This window comes from Sinocyclocheilus grahami, unplaced genomic scaffold (genome assembly GCF_001515645.1).
Source record: "Sinocyclocheilus grahami isolate Dianchi unplaced genomic scaffold, SAMN03320097.WGS_v1.1 scaffold1566.1, whole genome shotgun sequence".
NCBI classification, from domain to species: Eukaryota; Metazoa; Chordata; class Actinopteri; order Cypriniformes; family Cyprinidae; genus Sinocyclocheilus; species Sinocyclocheilus grahami.
In genome coordinates, this window is record NW_015506745.1 from 138,538 (window position 1) to 158,356 (window position 19,819).

Consider the following 19,819-nt stretch of genomic DNA (forward strand, 5'->3'; position numbering starts at 1 on the left):
CACACACACACACACACACACACACACACACACACACACACACACACACACACACACACACACACACACACACACACACACACACACAGTCAAAGAGACAGCTAGCCACACGCCGGTGAAGAGCTAGGAGGCGTTTCGAGCGACTCCATGGCTGTCAGTGGCACTTAGGGAATATTCACCAGAGCCTCTGCTTGCAGGCACATGATTGTGAGGAGGATGAGAAAGCTTGGATCGCACACACAGAGAAGCACAGCGCTTCACTTGAAGACAGCGGAGAGCGGCAGTGTGCAGACGCTGATGTCCTCGGTGTGCGAGGCTCTGTGGAGCGACGGCTCGGACGCGCTGCGGTTGATCTTGGGCAGCGAGTGCTGGAGCAGCTCGATCGAGGACAGGATCTGTGAGAGACACAGCCTCAGTATACAGCACTGCACACAAACACACACACAAACACATCTGCTGTGCATCCGAGCTAACAGTCGTTAACACACAGCTACCGCTCCTTTAAAAGCTCACAATAAACCTACACTTTACAGGAGGACAAGTTATTAGAGGTGCACTGAAACATGCTGCAGGACTGACACACATGTGTGACCCTGGAGCACAAAACCAGTCATAAGGGTCAATTTTCTGAAATTGAGATTTATGCATCATCTGAAGCTGAATACATAAGCTTTCCATTGATGTATGGTTTGTTAGGATAGGACACTATCTGAAAATCTAGAATCTGAGGGTGCAAAAAAATCTAAATATTGAGAAAATCATCTTTAAAGTTGTTCAAATGAAGTTCTTAGCAATGCATATTACTAATCAAACATTAAGTTCTGATATATTTACGGTAGGACATTTACTAAATATCTTCATGGAACATGATCTTTACTTAATAGCCTAATGATTTTTGGCATAAAAGAGAAATGTATAATTGTGACCCATACAATGTATTGTTGGCTATTGCTACAAATATCCCCCAGCGACTCAACACTGCTTTTGTGCAGCAGGGCCACATTTGTAGAAAACCGCAGCAAATTATAAAGAAATGGAATTAAATTAAATGTGACATTTCGAAGCAGAAAGACTGAAATAGTATTTCATCGTAAATCATACTCTAATAATCTTGCAACTTCAAAAAAACAACAAACAAACATTTTTTACAGTGTAGACCCAATGTTGGGTCAAACTCACAATAAAAAAAAACCAATGAAGCCTATTTTAGGACGATCAGTTTTTTTGCATTGTGACACTCTACAGTTAAGACATTTAATTCTCTATACTGAAATGTGGAAATAAAATATTTACATTTAAGATATCAGATCAACTGATACTGCCGCCATATACTGATACGAATTAATTCATTTCATTCAGATAACTGACATGCAGAACAATTCTTAATTTATTTCTGCTTTTTGACACATTAACAACTAATTGAGCATTAGACTACAACAATAAACAAAGTGCATTATTATTATTAACATAATATTCAGTTATTACTACCACAGGCCATTATATTCGAGCCGTTTTGTGATGATTGCGGTTGTATTTCATCTATCAGTTTTGGGCACATCCTACAAAACTGTCAACAAATTCACTGCATTTGAAATATTTTTTAAGAATACAAACACTTTACTATACATATATAGACAAGATGGTAAAGCATAGCAACACCCTAGCAACCGCATAGCATATGCATCCAGTGTAAAGTGATCGTGCTAGAGTAAAGACGGTGATCACGGACCTGTGGAAACAGCGGCCGGTCGTCTCTGGACTTCTGCATGCAGTCGGCCACCAGTCTCTTCATGGCTTTGGGACAGCTCTTGTAGAGTTTACTGAGGTCAGGGGTCAGATAGCCTCTCCCCACCATGAAGATGATCTGCATGCAGCGCGACAGGGAACAGCTGGCTTTACTCAGAACTACAACAGGAACACTCTGTGAACGCTTGTCTGTGCAGAAGTCAGTGTTGTGGGAGGCTGTACATGATATGGCTCTTGGGAACGCAACAGCACACCTCTCCTGAACAACAAAGCAGCGAGTGTGCCTTCAGACGGACCTCCTGATCACTGCCAAACACATTTCAGAGACCCGCCGCTGTGAACACGGAGCTAAACACACTCTCTCATGCCTAGCCTTAACTAAAGAGCCTCAAAACTGAAAGATTAAAAAACATAAAATCATCAAGTCCATTCCATTAGGATCTACTTCACTATTTGAGGAAGAATGCTTCACATGAACTTGATCATGTCACAAAATCTTAACATTCTTCCTGACAATCTTAACAACTATTTCTAATTATATTGTTGAAAAGAAATCTTAAAATATTGTTTAAAGTCAAATACATAATATGTTGTGCATCTAAACAGGTGTAATGTCCATGATCATGTGCAGATCCGAGGAGATTACTTACAAACTTTAATCCGTTACCGATTCCAAATTACACGACTAAAATTGTAGTTAGTAACTGAATTTATTACCAAAAATAGCATATTGATATACTAATACAAAAATAAAGGAAATATATTCCATTTGTTGTTATTAATAACATGAAGTGCATTAAACATTACATTAAAGGTCCCATGACATGCTGCTTTTTAGATGCTTTTATATAGGCCTAAGTGATCTCTAGTACTGTATCTGAAGTCTCTTTCCCGAAATTCAGCCTTGGTGCAGAATTTCAGCCACTACGAGCCAGTCCCACAATGAGCTTTCCTTAGTGCCATTTCTGTGTCTGTAGCTTTAAATGCTAATGAGGAGGAGAGAGGCGGGGCAACTGCCATGCTTCGCTCGTTTGCAAGCCATGATGTCTCTCGAGGAAAAAAATATATTGCGCTCGCCTCGCACGGTAGTAGCTCATTTTCTCATGGGCGGGCCAAATTCTCTGGGCGGGCAAAGCAGAGAAAGGGGAGGTAACCTTTCCCCGTATGACGACATTTAGGGAAGATTCCAGATTGGGCCGTCTGAGCTTTCATTTTCTCAAAGGCGAAGCAGGATACCCAGGGCTCGGTTTACACCTATCGCCATTTCTAGCCACTGGGGGACCATAGGCAGGCTAGGAGAACTCATATTAATGTTAAAAAACCTCATAAAGTGACATTTTCATGCCATGGGACCTTTAAGACTGAAAGACCTCAAACTGAGGTTTGTGATTTTAATTGAATTAATAATAATTATTGCTATTGTACGAATAATATGTCATCAAAAAAAAAAAAAAGTGTAATCTGATTGAAATGTAATATAATCTCATTACAACTACTTCACTTTTGGAATCGGATTACATCATCCAGATTAACACTCTCCCGGCCAATCACAGAATGTTCCGTGCTCTCGCTGTTGTATGCTAGGGGGCGCTGTTACGCATCTCCTGAATGGGTCTAGAATCACTCGATCAAAAACACAGGAGATGAAGACACAGAAACGATGCGTATGAAAAACAATGCGATCATTAACACTAACCGCGTATAAATGAAAACTGCCTAATGTTAGCGAGTGAAATGTGGATCCAGAAAGTGTGAAGCTTTGGGAGCGCTGATGGAAGCCATCTACTGCAGCTTTGCTTTGATACTACATCTGGATCATATTCAGTAACATTATCTGATAAAAATGATTTTCTCAGCTGTTTGCTTAAATGAAGCCTACCTACATTCAAGCGTTGATAAAAAAAAAAAAAAAAAGACAATGCTTGAAGCTAGAATAAAACGGTAAGTAGAGGGTCTGATCTTTATTTGATGCATTGCATGTTCAGATATTCATACAACAAGATATTCTGGGGGCCGTGAAATTTGAGTGAAACTCAGCAGAAACGCTGGCGGTGGCCGGCAGGGAAAGAGTTAAATGTAAGCACTGCTCATGTGATATCTATAGACTGTACCTGATCTCTATTTCCAATCCCAGAGTAAGGCAGTTCTCCCGTCATCAGCTCGTACAGGACGATCCCGTACGAGTACACATCCGACTGAAAACTGTGCGGATTACTGTCCTGCATCCGGATGACCTCAGGAGCCTAAACACAAAACATCAGCGAGAGTATTACACAAAACACTATTTCTTAAAATGTACTCTGGTCATCCCAGATCAGGATGAGTGTGTTCCTTCATCAGGTTTGTAGAAATGTAGCATTGCATCAGTGTCTCAGCAATGGATGCTCTGCAGTGAATGGGTGCCGTCAGAATGAGAGTCCAAACAGCTGATAATAACATCACAATAATCCACAGCACTCCAGTCCATCAGTGAACATCTGGAGAAGACAAAAGCTGAAACACATCCAGCATTAAGATGCTTTTAACTCAAATATGAGTCCATAATCCATAATAACACTCTGACAGTGAAAAAGTGTTCTGGTGTGAATCAGGAGAAAAATCTGCACAGATCAAGCACCAGGATGGACTTTTTCACTGGAGGAAGTGTTATTATGGATCGTGGACTCGTATTTTGGTTATACTTGGTTTTTATCAGCTGTTTGGACTCTCATTCTGACGGCACCCATTCACTGCAGAGCATCCATTGCTGAGACACTGATGCAGTGCTACATTTCTACAAACCTGATGAAGAAACACACTCATCCTGATCTGGGATGGACTGAGAGCGAGCACATTTCCAGCTGATGTTTGTTTCTGGCTGAACTCTTGCTCTAACGCACCATCCACAGAACAGAGCCGGATGGCTGCTCCACTCGATGAGAGCCGCTCCACTGCGCTTTCACTGTGGCCAGACCAAAATCACCGATCTTCACCGTCAACCCTTCATGCAGGAAGATATCTGAGCTTCCGTTAAGGGAATTCATGACAGCTTCATCACTGTATTCACACGAGCACAAAAACAACAAGCTTCACAAATAACCCGTCTCTACAGAGGCACTCGTGGCAGCGATGCTTCACCTCTTCAATCAGTGCCGTGCAGAAACACCTCAAAGATACTGTTCGACTTCATGTCTCGATGGATGATGTTCTTTGCATGCAAGTAACTAGAAGACAAAAGACATGAAGGGTTATTAGAAATCATTCATGTCGTCATCATCATGCTGATAGAGAAACCAGGCAGGCGTTAACTAACAAAACCACCTCTGAGTTTACATATCAACACCCGCATGCTGTACTATTTTAAAAGCTGGTCCCATTTCTATAAATAGCTGACAGTATCATGCTCTCAAAACACAAATCTGTTAAACACTGACTGAACGCTGTGCTCTGCAGTCTACCACAGGCCCAGAAACACTCGAGAGAAACTCAATCATGAAGCATCAGAGTATCGATGCCAATAATCAATCCACCACTGTTAACTGTTCGGGTCCGTAAGATTGTTTCATGTTTGGAAAGAAGTCTCCTCTGCTCACAGAGGCTGCATTTATTTGATTAAAATACAGTAAAAAAAAGTCAAATTGTGAAATGTTATTACAGTTAAAATTGCCATTTTCTTTTCTATGTGACCCGATGATAAACTGTAATTTATTGCTGATCAAAGTTGAATATTACTCCAGTCTTCGCATGATCCTTCAGTTCAAAAGATTATATAATGTATATATATTTATATGTGTCCCTGCAGCACAAAAGCAGTGTTGAGTCGCTGGGGGATATTTGTAGCAATAGCCAACAATACATTGTATGGGGCACAATTATACATTTCTCTTTTATGCCAAAAATCATTAGGATATTAAGTAAAGATCATGTTCCATGAAGATATTTTGTAAATCTCCTACCGTAAATATATCAAAACTGAATGTTTGATTAGTAATATGCATTGCTAAGAACTTCATTTGAACAACTTTAAAGATGATTTTCTCAATATTTAGATTTTTTTGCACCCTCAGATTCCAGATTTTCAAATATTGTGCGATCCTAACAAACCATACATCAATGGAAAGATTATTTATTCAGCTTTCAGATGATGCATACATCTCAATTTGAAAAAATTGACCCTTATGACTGGTTTTGTGCTCCAGGGTCAGTCGGTCGGTCGGACGGACAGACAGTGAAAATAAAATATCATTTATTTGGAAAAAGTCTGGATAAATTTAAGTAGTCCCTTGCTGGATATTATTAATTTCTTAAAAAAAAAAAAAAAACACATTTTTGAGCCCAAACTTCTGATTGGTAGTGTATATTGTCATTGCAATACGTGGTTTTAGCTGAGCTGCATTTTCGTTTACTCTGTGCCGTTTTGTTCGTGGGTCTCGAGGATGATGACAGACGCCTTGTCTGTGTCGCTGTCTAAGTTCACGATCTTCTATCAATTCAATATTTACACCAAATTCTGCTAATTCAGTCGATGCACAGCCTTTAACCGTCACAGCTGAGGTAAGGAAGTCGATGCACCTGTTCATTTTCCTGTCCCGAGCATACGAGAGCATCTGGCTGGTTTCGTGTTATAATCTGCATTCAGCAAATAACAGCGTTTAGGGCTGCAGAAGGCTGGTTTAGATCAGGAGCAGACACCTGGCTCAGCTGGTTTAGTGTGTTTGTCTGTAAACACTCACTCCATGCCCTGCGCCGTCTGTCTGGCGATGTCCATCAGCTGCAGCATCTGGAAGCTGGTCTCCTGCACGTGCAGATGTTTGTAGAGGCTGCTTCCTTCACACCACTGCGTCACAATGGCCAAGTTTGCCCTGGTCATGTATCCCATAAACAGAACGATATTGACGTGCCTGGTCTTCCTGTAACAGCCACAAAGAGTTGGCCAGTGTTTAACACACTCTAGCACTGGAGAACAATGGTGTTTCTCGCAAATCTTCTCTTTGTGGTTTACCTGAGAACAGCCACTTCATTACGAAAGGCCTGTAGCTGCTCTGGTGTGGGATTCCTGACCTTTAAAATCTTCACCGCAACATCGCCTGAAAATGCAGAGAAACTTTCAATAAAAGCGAATTGTCTACTCAGATTCACATTCTAAGTGGATCCCTATTAACAATATTTCAGATTATTATTACAACAGAGACCCGCACATAACATGCAAAATAATACCAGTCCTCAAGGCCATGAGTTAAGAATTCATTCCTACTATTTATTAATTCGCTTCCTCGTTTTAGGTCAACTGTGGCCACAAATGAACTAAATTAAAATAAAGTAGTATAATGTGGCCATGACTTGCCTAAAACAAGGGAACTAATTAAGTCAAGGGAACTAATTCTTAACTCGTGATCGTGATCTCATTTTATTTTTACCCCTGCATGCCATGCATATATCAATATATAGTGATTTTATTTAATTTTGCTTGAAATACACCCCACAAATATCTTAAATATGACATAACCATCTAGGAATGTTTATTTATTAATAATTCAGTGACCTACAGTGGCACAGCTGGTATTTCCAGCAGCTAATAATGGTTTAAGTCAGTTATTTCTATCTTTTGCTGTAGCGTGTCAGGAGGAAATATCAGTTTATATTTCCAGACATTCATTTGGCCATTAATTGTAACCATTAAGACCATTTTTAGCTGCTGAAAACACTAGTGTCTTAATCATTTTGGCCAACACAGAACTTGGTAATAAAGATTAGATTATTCATTACAAACAGCTTCATAGAGTTAAATGTTCTGACTGGATGTGTTTGATGGCATTGTAACATAGCCCTTACATGCACTCCGCACACCACAGAAGCTGTGCTTTAGCTCTGTTGTTTTATTTGTTTTAATGCGCATTTTCAAGTATGTCATGAGAAAAGATTGACGGAAAAGCCAAATTTCTAATAAAAATCCCATAATTCGCAAAAAAGCTTTGACGCTCGCTTGAGGTGGTTTTTAACTGCGAAAAAGAGTCGATGTGAATAACGGGAGATGGAAACGTACTAGCTGAATAAATTCCTCCATGCGCATCAAAAAAGTCTTTACGCAAAGCCTCACTCTCATCTCATTCCAGAGCATCTGAAATATTGTTAAGGTCATTTATTATATTTTATTCAGTGGCTTCTCCTACTTTTCTTTGTGATATTCAGTGGCAGTTTACCAGGAAGTGATTTTGTTCTCTTTGACTCGTTGGATGGAAACGGTGCTTATCCGCAAATGTTCCATGCAGTGTTTCAAGTTAGATTCGCATCTCTGGATGGAAACCCATTGGCTAGTGAGAGCACACATCAGCTGCATGCCATTCATCACTCTTACCGTGCCACTTCGCTTTGTAAACCGTGCCAAAAGGCCCAGAGCCGATCCTGGAGAGCAGAAGCACCTCCGTGGCCTCGATCTCCCAGTAATAGCTGGAATCTCTCTTCTCTCGGGGACACTACAGACCAGAAACAGCAGACAGACGGGTCTCGGTATAGTGAAATCCTGCTGATCTAGAACAGCAAGAGACTACTCTGATGATGATCTATTCCTGTGTTTTGATTTGGCTTCTGGTTTTTCACGTGGCACTTACGAGGCGTTTCTCCTGAGTGCTGCTCGAAGGTGCTTTCTCCCTGTGCGCCGGAGCCGGGGTTCTGGAGCAGTCCGTCGGGCTCCCTGCGGAGGAGTGGGATGGGATGTGTGAGAAGAACACACTTCTGCCTTAGCTTTGCTAGGAAATCTGAGGAAGAAGTCTGAAAAAGCCCTCACCTGACTCGTCTCGCCCCAAGGCTTCCTATGGAGACAGAGGGAAGCACTACTTTAGCATATGGAAGTTTAGAGAGAAGCTGAAGTTAGGAGAGTGCGAGCGCGGTCACCTGAAACGCTGCAGTCTCGTGGAGCGTGCTCACCATGTGCACGTTAGGAGTGGATGTGGACAGCACTTTACGACTGAGAGACACGCCAGCGCACGGCATGGGGCTGATGTAGCTTAAAGCGTTGGGCGTGGAGTATCTGTGATAGGGGCTGAGAAGGGTTTGTGCGTCAGCAGGAGTTCAGACCCAGATCTGTCTGAGCATCGTCTTTATAACATAACACTCTGCTGCAGGGGTGATGTACAGTCAATGATAAAGCGGAGAGTTCCGGTGCTTGGCTCTGATTGGCTGAGCCGCGTTCGAAGCTGTTGTAAATGACGCTACAAAGTAACACACACCTTTGTTTACGTTTGTGTGTTGCTCGGCAACCACTTTGTAGCAACCACAACTGTTTCTGAGGAGCTACATTGTTTGGTGGAAGAATACTGTTTTATTAATATCATTACACTTTATTTGCTCTGTTTTATTCTGTGAAACCTTACTACGTATATGGAATAACCGTTTTATAAAAGCAATAACCCTCGTGAAGCCGTGGTTTACAGTGAGTTTATAACAGCTCTGCTTCACGTTGTGCCTAACAACGCCCCGTAGCCGTTATAAACTCACTGTAAACCACGGCTTCACGGGGCTTACTGCTTCAACCAAACATTATTCAGACACCAAATCATTTTAACTATAGTTCATTTCTGTAAGTGAGGATAGCTAAATAAAGTAAACTGTGACATATTATACCACAAAACAGTGGGCTACCAGTAACATTTGGGACTACAATGATTTACTTTGAGCCGAGCGTGATTTAAGTGCTTTTCTTTCATTGCTAATGCAAGCTTTTTACGCCACAGACTGAACAAAATCAAGCATCGCTTGGTAACTGTTTGAGCTGAATTGGTTTTATCTAATGGTGTTCTTAAATTTAACAGCTAACAGTTTAATCTATTACATACCTTTCTATCACAGTTATCTGACATCAAGATGAATTTGTTCTGACACGCTGGGAGTTCTTGTCATATTTTATTACCATTTTCTACACTATAGCGAATAAACTGTGATAATGTGAGAAATGTCGAAGGTGTCTGAATGAATTTAGGTTTGACTGTATGGGTGTAGACCAAAACCCAGAAACAAGCTGCATTTGAGCTCTTCCGGTTACATCGGCCTGAAGTCAATGGGTTTTTCTATTGGTTTTTGGTTTAAAGAACAAAACAAAGTGAGCATCCTAAACTTGTGTTGGTCCCAGAGCTTATTTTCTGCAAAAGTCCTATTGGGTTTCTGGCAAAGGAACCAGTGTGAGGCTAACATAAAGCTGGCCGACACAAACACCATCTCAGCAGCGCTCTGTAAAACATTATTACCAGCAAACGATCACCTGAAACGCTTTAATACAAGGAACTACAAACATAATCCCTAAATACAAGGAAGAAACCGAACGAGGTGGAGTCTTTGGTTTTCAGAGGACTTGTCAAGCGAGTTCAGTGCATGTGAGGTAAACAGAGACAGGCTATCTTTACCTGAAGGAGAATTTAGAGTTGTGCATGCGCCGGGAGCTTCTGGTTTTTCACGTGGCACTTACGAGGCGTTTCTCCTGAGTGCTGCTCGAAGGTGCTTTCTCCCTGTGCGCCGGAGCCGGGGTTCTGGAGCAGTCCGTCGGGCTCCCTGCGGAGGAGTGGGATGGGATGTGTGAGAAGAACACACTTCTGCCTTAGCTTTGCTAGGAAATCTGAGGAAGAAGTCTGAAAAAGCCCTCACCTGACTCGTCTCGCCCCAAGGCTTCCTATGGAGACAGAGGGAAGCACTACTTTAGCATATGGAAGTTTAGAGAGAAGCTGAAGTTAGGAGAGTGCGAGCGCGGTCACCTGAAACGCTGCAGTCTCGTGGAGCGTGCTCACCATGTGCACGTTAGGAGTGGATGTGGACAGCACTTTACGACTGAGAGACACGCCAGCGCACGGCATGGGGCTGATGTAGCTTAAAGCGTTGGGCGTGGAGTATCTGTGATAGGGGCTGAGAAGGGTTTGTGCGTCAGCAGGAGTTCAGACCCAGATCTGTCTGAGCATCGTCTTTATAACATAACACTCTGCTGCAGGGGTGATGTACAGTCAATGATAAAGCGGAGAGTTCCGGTGCTTGGCTCTGATTGGCTGAGCCGCGTTCGAAGCTGTTGTAAATGACGCTACAAAGTAACACACACCTTTGTTTACGTTTGTGTGTTGCTCGGCAACCACTTTGTAGCAACCACAACTGTTTCTGAGGAGCTACATTGTTTGGTGGAAGAATACTGTTTTATTAATATCATTACACTTTATTTGCTCTGTTTTATTCTGTGAAACCTTACTACGTATATGGAATAACCGTTTTATAAAAGCAATAACCCTCGTGAAGCCGTGGTTTACAGTGAGTTTATAACGGCTACGGGGCGTTGTTAGGCACAACGTGAAGCAGAGCTGTTATAAACTCACTGTAAACCACGGCTTCACGGGGCTTACTGCTTCAACCAAACATTATTCAGACACCAAATCATTTTAACTATAGTTCATTTCTGTAAGTGAGGATAGCTAAATAAAGTAAACTGTGACATATTATACCACAAAACAGTGGGCTACCAGTAACATTTGGGACTACAATGATTTACTTTGAGCCGAGCGTGATTTAAGTGCTTTTCTTTCATTGCTAATGCAAGCTTTTTACGCCACAGACTGAACAAAATCAAGCATCGCTTGGTAACTGTTTGAGCTGAATTGGTTTTATCTAATGGTGTTCTTAAATTTAACAGCTAACAGTTTAATCTATTACATACCTTTCTATCACAGTTATCTGACATCAAGATGAATTTGTTCTGACACGCTGGGAGTTCTTGTCATATTTTATTACCATTTTCTACACTATAGCGAATAAACTGTGATAATGTGAGAAATGTCGAAGGTGTCTGAATGAATTTAGGTTTGACTGTATGGGTGTAGACCAAAACCCAGAAACAAGCTGCATTTGAGCTCTTCCGGTTACATCGGCCTGAAGTCAATGGGTTTTTCAATTGGTTTTTGGTTTAAAGAACAAAACAAAGTGAGCATCCTAAACTTGTGTTGGTCCCAGAGCTTATTTTCTGCAAAAGTCCTATTGGGTTTCTGGCAAACACCATCTCAGCAGCGCTCTGTAAAACATTATTACCAGCAAACGATCACCTGAAACGCTTTAATACAAGGAACTACAAACATAATCCCTAAATACAAGGAAGAAACCGAACGAGGTGGAGTCTTTGGTTTTCAGAGGACTTGTCAAGCGAGTTCAGTGCATGTGAGGTAAACAGAGACAGGCTATCTTTACCTGAAGGAGAATTTAGAGTTGTGCATGCGCCGGGATGAGAGAGGAGGCAGCGACGGAGTCCCGTTCTCTCCAGGAGTGGGGAACAGCCTGGAAAACAGACCGCCATACAAGGATCTTAAAGACTGCGTGATACTCTCCCGACTACACAACGTCTCATATGTGACCCTGGAGCACAAAACCAGTCTTAAAGGTCAATTTTTCAAAATTGAGATGTATGCATCATCTGAAAGCCGAATAAATACTCTTTCCATTGCTGTATGGTTTGTTAGGATCGGACAATATTTGGAAATCTGGAATCTGAGGGTGCAAAAAAATCTAAATATTGAGAAAATCATCTTTAAAGTTGTTCAAATGAAGTTCTTAGCAATGCATATTACTAATCAAACATTAAGTTTAGATATATTTACAGTAGGACATTTACTAAATATCTTCATGGAACATGATCTTTACTTAATATCCTAATGATTTTTGGCATAAAAGAGAAATGTATAATTGTGACCCATACAATGTATTGTTGGCTATTGCTACAAATATCCCCCAGCGACTCAACACTGCTTTTGTGCTGCAGGCTCACATTTGAGATGGACTAACAAGGGTTATAATCATTGGCATATAATCTTAGAAAACATTATGTTTGTATATTTTTTGTGATGAATTCCCGCAGCACGAGCAGCAGAAGAATGCACCTTTGTGCCGTGAATCACCTGATTTTCACTGATAGACATCTACACCGCTCACAGTGTGAGGGCCTCTATGCAAACTCTTTCTGTGCATCAAGAGACTTCTCTTGAACTACATCTACATGTCTATCTTTTCAACAGAGGGGGAAAAATCCTGTTCGATATGAAAATGCGATGAAACTCATATCACACCGAGTCAGCAATTCAAGCATGGCTCCTATGCCTTTTCCAGGCCCAGAAATCAATGTTTAGCATTAAAAGTCCTGATATTTGTGCCCCGTGTAGACGACAGCTGGCTCGCTCTTGAGCGTGATTAGGTTGATAAACACTCACAGGAGCTGGCGGATGTTGCTCCAGTCCACACACATCGTGGGCACTTTGGTGCTGCAGTGCTCGTGAAACTTGTAGCCGCACGTCTGACATCTGAAGCCGTGCAAAAGAAACTTCTGACAGATGTCACAAAAGGCCAACTTCAAGAACGTTTTCCGTACCTGTGAAGGAGACGGTGGTTAGAGTAGTGAAGACAGCCGGAGCTCAGTTTGAACACATTATGGGAACTCACAAAATTGTGCGTAGTCAGGGGTACGTGATCTAAGACTTCCACCAGCAGCTCCTCTCCGACCAGCGAGCTAGAGTCAGTGCTCCAATCCATACGCAACTTCTTACTGAACACAAAGAATAGTGTGCTTTCATGAAATGAGCATTGAACTGACTATCAGGGCCGAGATTAAACCAACTGGCGCTGGATTATTATAGCTGTTAAACACAAAATAACAATTTTCATAAGTATTCACTGTGAGTCGTACATGGGTCAAAGACGAAAAAGGGTTTAAGCATAAAAACAATAAGTGTAATACTGCTTTAAATTGTTGTTGTTATACAGAGTCAATAGAGAACAGCGTCTTCTTCAGTTCATCAGTGGTAAAAATACCAAATTAATTTGGCTTCAATACAAGTTTTGTTGGCACTGCATGTTGATAGCTGTGTGCAAACAGTGAAGAAAAGGCGATAAACATCGCTGTCAATTATATCACAGTTAGTGTTCAGACTGCAAGATCACAACACGCTTTTCTTCTTCTTCTGTTTTCTCATATGCCACGACTTACAACGAATGTTCTCGATGGAGCTTGAAAACCGCACAGCATTCTGGCTGAAGCCCTCGGACCTTCAGCGCTTTGATGAGGCAGCTGCGCAGCGTCATACCCGCTCGCACATTCACCTAGCAACACACAATTTCAGTATCTCATCACTTAAAATGAGAATAAGCCATGGACAAGCATGTTAAGGTTGTGTAGATGAGGACACGATTACAAAAAGAATATTTCAGGCTGCATCTTTAGCGTAATATCAACTAGCAAGGTTTTCAAACATCAAAATAATGAAGTGTAATACAGCTTTGACTTGTTGTTTTTAGAAAGTGAGAAAGCCTACCGTTTAATTCAGTAGTTTATTCTGTGAAAAAAATAAATATCACTTTTTTTACCATGATTTACAGAAAACAGCTTTCCATTGATGTATGGTTTGTTAGGATAGGACAATATTTGGAAATCTGGAATCTGAGGGTGCAAAAAAATCTAAATATTGAGAAAATCATCTTTAAAGTTGTTCAAATGAAGTTCTTAGCAATGCATATTACTAATCAAACATTAAGTTTAGATATATTTACAGTAGGACATTTACTAAATATCTTCATGGAACATGATCTTTACTTAATATCCTAATGATTTTTGGCATAAAAGAGAAATGTATAATTGTGACCCATACAATGTATTGTTGGCTATTGCTACAAATATCCCCCAGCGACTCAACACTGCTTTTGTGCTGCAGGCTCACATTTGAGATGGACTAACAAGGGTTATAATCATTGGCATATAATCTTAGAAAACATTATGTTTGTATATTTTTTGTGATGAATTCCCGCAGCACGAGCAGCAGAAGAATGCACCTTTGTGCCGTGAATCACCTGATTTTCACTGATAGACATCTACACCGCTCACAGTGTGAGGGCCTCTATGCAAACTCTTTCTGTGCATCAAGAGACTTCTCTTGAACTACATCTACATGTCTATCTTTTCAACAGAGGGGGAAAAATCCTGTTCGATATGAAAATGCGATGAAACTCATATCACACCGAGTCAGCAATTCAAGCATGGCTCCTATGCCTTTTCCAGGCCCAGAAATCAATGTTTAGCATTAAAAGTCCTGATATTTGTGCCCCGTGTAGACGACAGCTGGCTCGCTCTTGAGCGTGATTAGGTTGATAAACACTCACAGGAGCTGGCGGATGTTGCTCCAGTCCACACACATCGTGGGCACTTTGGTGCTGCAGTGCTCGTGAAACTTGTAGCCGCACGTCTGACATCTGAAGCCGTGCAAAAGAAACTTCTGACAGATGTCACAAAAGGCCAACTTCAAGAACGTTTTCCGTACCTGTGAAGGAGACGGTGGTTAGAGTAGTGAAGACAGCCGGAGCTCAGTTTGAACACATTATGGGAACTCACAAAATTGTGCGTAGTCAGGGGTACGTGATCTAAGACTTCCACCAGCAGCTCCTCTCCGACCAGCGAGCTAGAGTCAGTGCTCCAATCCATACGCAACTTCTTACTGAACACAAAGAATAGTGTGCTTTCATGAAATGAGCATTGAACTGACTATCAGGGCCGAGATTAAACCAACTGGCGCTGGATTATTATAGCTGTTAAACACAAAATAACAATTTTTTAACAAAGTCGTACATGGGTCAAAGACGAAAAAGGGTTTAAGCATAAAAACAATAAGTGTAATACTGCTTTAAATTGTTGTTGTTATACAGAGTCAATAGAGAACAGCGTCTTCTTCAGTTCATCAGTGGTAAAAATACCAAATTAATTTGGCTTCAATACAAGTTTTGTTGGCACTGCATGTTGATAGCTGTGTGCAAACAGTGAAGAAAAGGCGATAAACATCGCTGTCAATTATATCACAGTTAGTGTTCAGACTGCAAGATCACAACACGCTTTTCTTCTTCTTCTGTTTTCTCATATGCCACGACTTACAACGAATGTTCTCGATGGAGCTTGAAAACCGCACAGCATTCTGGCTGAAGCCCTCGGACCTTCAGCGCTTTGATGAGGCAGCTGCGCAGCGTCATACCCGCTCGCACATTCACCTAGCAACACACAATTTCAGTATCTCATCACTTAAAATGAGAATAAGCCATGGACAAGCATGTTAAGGTTGTGTAGATGAGGACACGATTACAAAAAGAATATTTCAGGCTGCATCTTTAGCGTAATATCAACTAGCAAGGTTTTCAAACATCAAAATAATGAAGTGTAATACAGCTTTGACTTGTTGTTTTTAGAAAGTGAGAAAGCCTACCATTTAATTCAGTAGTTTATTCTGTGAAAAAAATAAATATCACTTTTTTTACCATGATTTACAGAAAACAGCCACTAAAATGTCATTCAGCGTAACAATCTTGTGAGGCATATCTACCACAACAATCAGTTTATGACTTATTAAAAGACTAATTTTACCCCAAACACTACATGCTTGTAATTTTACATTTATAAACTTTGTTGCCACGATCCCATTTTGTTCATTTGTCAGCAAGAATTTACTTTAACTTTAAATGCAATAAAATGTAGTATGCTCACTTATTCTTTTATATATTTTAATATGTACAGGTCAGAGTATGCATGTTGTTTCAGTTTCTATATAAATAAGTGTTACACTGAATGACAATGGTACATTATTTCACCCACATTTTGACATTTTATTCTCCCAAAACGTATTTGAAACCTTAAAAGTAGACACTTTAGTATGCTTTCTGTGCATATAAAATTACTTTTGATGCAGACGTTTAAATGTGTTTGACCCTTGTATAAACCACCTGCTTACAAACGTGCAGCCGGATAATATCCCGCTCATCATCTTGTGTCAAACATTCACTGAAAGTGTTTGATTAAGTTCTTGTTACCACAGTCCGCTGCTTGTTGGGCAGGTAGACGCGGATCGTGCAGCTAGTTTTCGAGTCTGGGATTCTGCCGTCGGATAATCTCCGGTACGGGACGTTCTTGAGAATGGTGGGAGGCATGCAGGAATCTTCAAACACACAGTCTTTGCACCCAAAGCCATGACTGATGTTTTTCCAGGACCCTTGAAGATGCTCCATCACGGCGGGCAGCAGACTTCTGCAATCTAGCATGAGAACAGAACAAATACAAATGACCCGACCCACCTCACAAACACACAAAACAATGGCCCTTAACACAGACATGAGAATGTCACTCTCAGTCCATCCCAGATCAGGATGAGTGTGTTTCTTCATCAGGTTTGGAGAAATGTAGCACTGCATCAGTGTCTCAGCAGTGGATGCTCTGCAGTGAATGGGTGCCGTCAGAATGAGAGCTGATAAAAACATCACAAGTAATCCACAGCACTCCAGTCCATCAGTTAACATCTGGAGAAGACAAAAGCTGAAACACATCCAGCATTAAGACGTTTTTAACTCAAATACATAGAGTCCATAATAACACTCTGACAGTGAACATTCTCACTTTCTAAAAACACATATGTGTTTAGAGCTGTTTAAAAGCGTTTAAAAGCGTTTAAAAGCATCTTAATGCTGGATTAGTTTCAGCTTTTGTCTTCTTCAGATGTTCACTGATGGACTGGAGTGCTGTGGATTATTGTGATGTTTTTATCAGCTCTCGTTCTGACGGCACCCATTCACTGCAGAGCATCCATTGCTGAGACACTGATGCAATGCTACATTTCTACAAACCTGAGGAAGAAACTGATGACCTGAGAGTGAGTAAAACAAATCTTTAACAGACAAGTATCACACAAGTCATGAATTATAATATATGATTTCAAAAGAAAACAACTTCCTACTTCCATTACTCTCATATAGTAGCGGCACCTCTGAAGTGGGTATTGTATTTGTAATGAGACTACGTGACTCGCAGCAATAACCCTCCAAAACAGCATGCATACAGTTTATAAACATTTCTCTAATCTAAAGTCATGTAATGCAGTCTTTCTACTACAGCTCAAGACGCGCGTCAAGCACAAATAACTCTGACAGGGTCCTCAATCATTCAGAGCAACAGCACAATATTATTATTATCATAATAATAATAATATTCTGATCTGATGACGTGTCCAGCAGGCCACAGGTTTGTGTTGCATGAAACATCATCAGGTCAGACGGTGACAGACACCTCATCAGCAGCTGTTAGAGCAGCGTCTGGAAGCAAGCCATCACAGCTCATGCGCTCACACAGCATTCACAGCCACGACTGAGGTGTTCTGCATGAGCCACGGATATGCCCCGGTCTCGCTCACAGAGCTCCTGACATCAGAAACCTGTGGAGCAGGTCTGAGCAGCTCTGGGAGAAACACTGGTTACTCTGCAGTAAAGCACACACTGTAACTCATGCACAGCACTAATATCTCTCTCTGCTGCATGCATATATGGCGAGCAACGCATCTCAATGTTAGGTTAAGACTGAACAAACACGCTGTCAGAAATATTATAATATCTTGAAGCTACCCTACAAGCTGTGTGCATGTGTGCATGTATAATATCATGCTATATAAACGTGTGAATGTCTTTGTGCAATCCATTAAGTGTGAAAATACTGTTTGGGCCACTAGTTACCATTTAATGGCATCCCAAAGCTTTAAGTAACACATTTGATGTTATCTATATCTGTACAAATTCTTGAAACATGGCTCAAATAACCAGACTGTTGCTATAACAGGACTACTAAATGAGCCCACGTTTATGGATCTGAAAGAATGATTCTAAAACGCAATATTCTAATATTCTAAAAGGCCTGCATCTGAAAGTATGATGAGGGTCCAGCAGCACAATTAAAGCCAGTAGACGATCAGATCAAGCACAATAACAGCAGCAGGCTTGTCTGCAGATTGAGCATGTGTGCAGTAAATGCAGAACAGCACAAACCGGCTTACGGTGATGAAAATACACCAAGATACCAAAGCATCGCGTGGTTTAGAAATACACTTAAGCTGTGTCCTTTAGTAACTTTAGTCTGTTTGGTAACAGCACGCGCGGTAACTACACGCCAACAACAAAGAGCCGTGTTACAAACACAGATGTGCGCACTCTCTGCACACAGACCAACTATAACATCTCAACACAGCAGCAAACATCTGCCCTTCGCCTCGAAGGACCAGCTCAGCTCAGCTGCGAGGAGAAGACAGGGCTTTACTCACCACAGACAGCTGCTGAACTCTTGATCCGCCATGATTATCGCGCAAGGGAAGCGTCACGTTACAGTGTGACGGCATCGCTTTCTTCAGCGTTGCAGCGCGCGACAAACTAGCGCTAGTCAGCAGTCGCGTGATATGGCAAGCCCTGTTTACATTTAATAGCCCACGGTTTGGACTCGTCTGGGGGCCTGTTACAGTATAACTGCGTTCCAAATGATACACTATGTACTTATGCTTATATACTCAACCATGTAGCCTGATACCTGAATGATCATCTTACAAAAAAGAACGCTGATATTGCTAGACATGCACGCATTCTGAGGAAACAGAACAAGATACAAGCTACATGGACAAGAAATTGTAAAGTGATGATACGGCTAAATGGAACACCCGAAGAAGCCAAAGTTTACGCAATAAGAGAACTCCAAGAACTTGATCATTATGGATAAGTGAAGACTGTGTCACGGTTAAATGGATCATCTAAAGAAGCCAAAGAACACACTGTAAGAGATCGTTAAGAATTGGATCAGAATGGATAAGATTGTGTGGAGGATTATTCATATGGACTATCGATATGATGGACATTGATAAGGAACTTTTGCTTCCATTTAGAGATGTTGATGATGGGGAGTTGGTCAATATGCAAATGGACTGTGTGTCTGACCACATACAATGTCAATGTAAGTACGAAAAATTTTATTTTAAATCCTTCAATCACACAGATCATAAAATGTACGAGATTGAAAATGATATTGACCCGGAAAATCACTTTTTTAATAATGTAACTATATTTGCACACTTAGATTTTTCACCAAGAATGAAGGTGAGTTTTTCGGTTGGGGTGCAACTATTAAATTGGGGAAATATTTAGTTTATTTTGGGGTAATAGTGGTCTCTGATGGTCAGGTATTTGGGGCATTCTGTGAGGAAGTGCAGCTCTGTCTCTATCTCTCCCAGACTGCAGTGGGAGCAGAGTCTCTCCT

At 41.2% G+C, this 19,819-nt stretch overlaps 1 protein-coding gene across 4 annotated transcripts; it reads right to left on the reverse strand.

Moving 5' to 3' along the window:
• Positions 1-28: 28 nt before the first annotated feature.
• On the reverse strand, positions 29-18,945 carry LOC107571214 (RAF proto-oncogene serine/threonine-protein kinase-like). Of its 4 annotated transcripts, XM_016257518.1 has the most exons (18): positions 18,840-18,945; positions 16,573-16,793; positions 15,647-15,759; positions 15,113-15,215; positions 14,884-15,041; positions 11,932-12,018; positions 10,467-10,614; positions 10,360-10,384; positions 10,252-10,266; positions 8,334-8,416; positions 8,081-8,198; positions 6,728-6,812; positions 6,459-6,635; positions 4,903-4,949; positions 4,626-4,744; positions 3,858-3,989; positions 1,730-1,864; positions 29-395 (listed from the first exon to the last, which is right to left on the reverse strand). In XM_016257518.1, the coding sequence occupies exons 2-18, from the start codon at positions 16,765-16,767 to the stop codon at positions 258-260; spliced, it is 1,878 nt and encodes a 625-aa protein (XP_016113004.1). In that variant the 5' UTR covers positions 16,768-16,793; positions 18,840-18,945; the 3' UTR covers positions 29-257. The 4 variants fall into 4 exon arrangements, with proteins under 4 accessions (XP_016113004.1, XP_016113002.1, XP_016113001.1 ...); XM_016257516.1 differs by lacking the exon at positions 8,334-8,416 and having other exon boundaries at positions 10,184-10,266; positions 10,500-10,614; XM_016257515.1 differs by lacking the exon at positions 8,334-8,416 and having other exon boundaries at positions 10,184-10,266.
• Between the last annotated feature and the right edge of the window lie 874 nt (positions 18,946-19,819).

Bases quoted from the DNA above. Each gene is read 5' to 3' on its own strand.
- LOC107571214 (XM_016257518.1), bottom strand. From the start codon at position 16,767: ATGGAGCATCTTCAAGGGTCCTGGAAAAACATCAGTCATGGCTTTGGG. The intron at 10,385-10,466 runs GTGACCGCGCTC...CTGTCTCCATAG, and splicing joins ACGAGACTGCAGCGTTTCAG to GAAGCCTTGGGGCGAGACGA. The intron at 6,636-6,727 runs GTAAACCACAAA...TGGCTGTTACAG, and splicing joins AATGAAGTGGCTGTTCTCAG to GAAGACCAGGCACGTCAATA.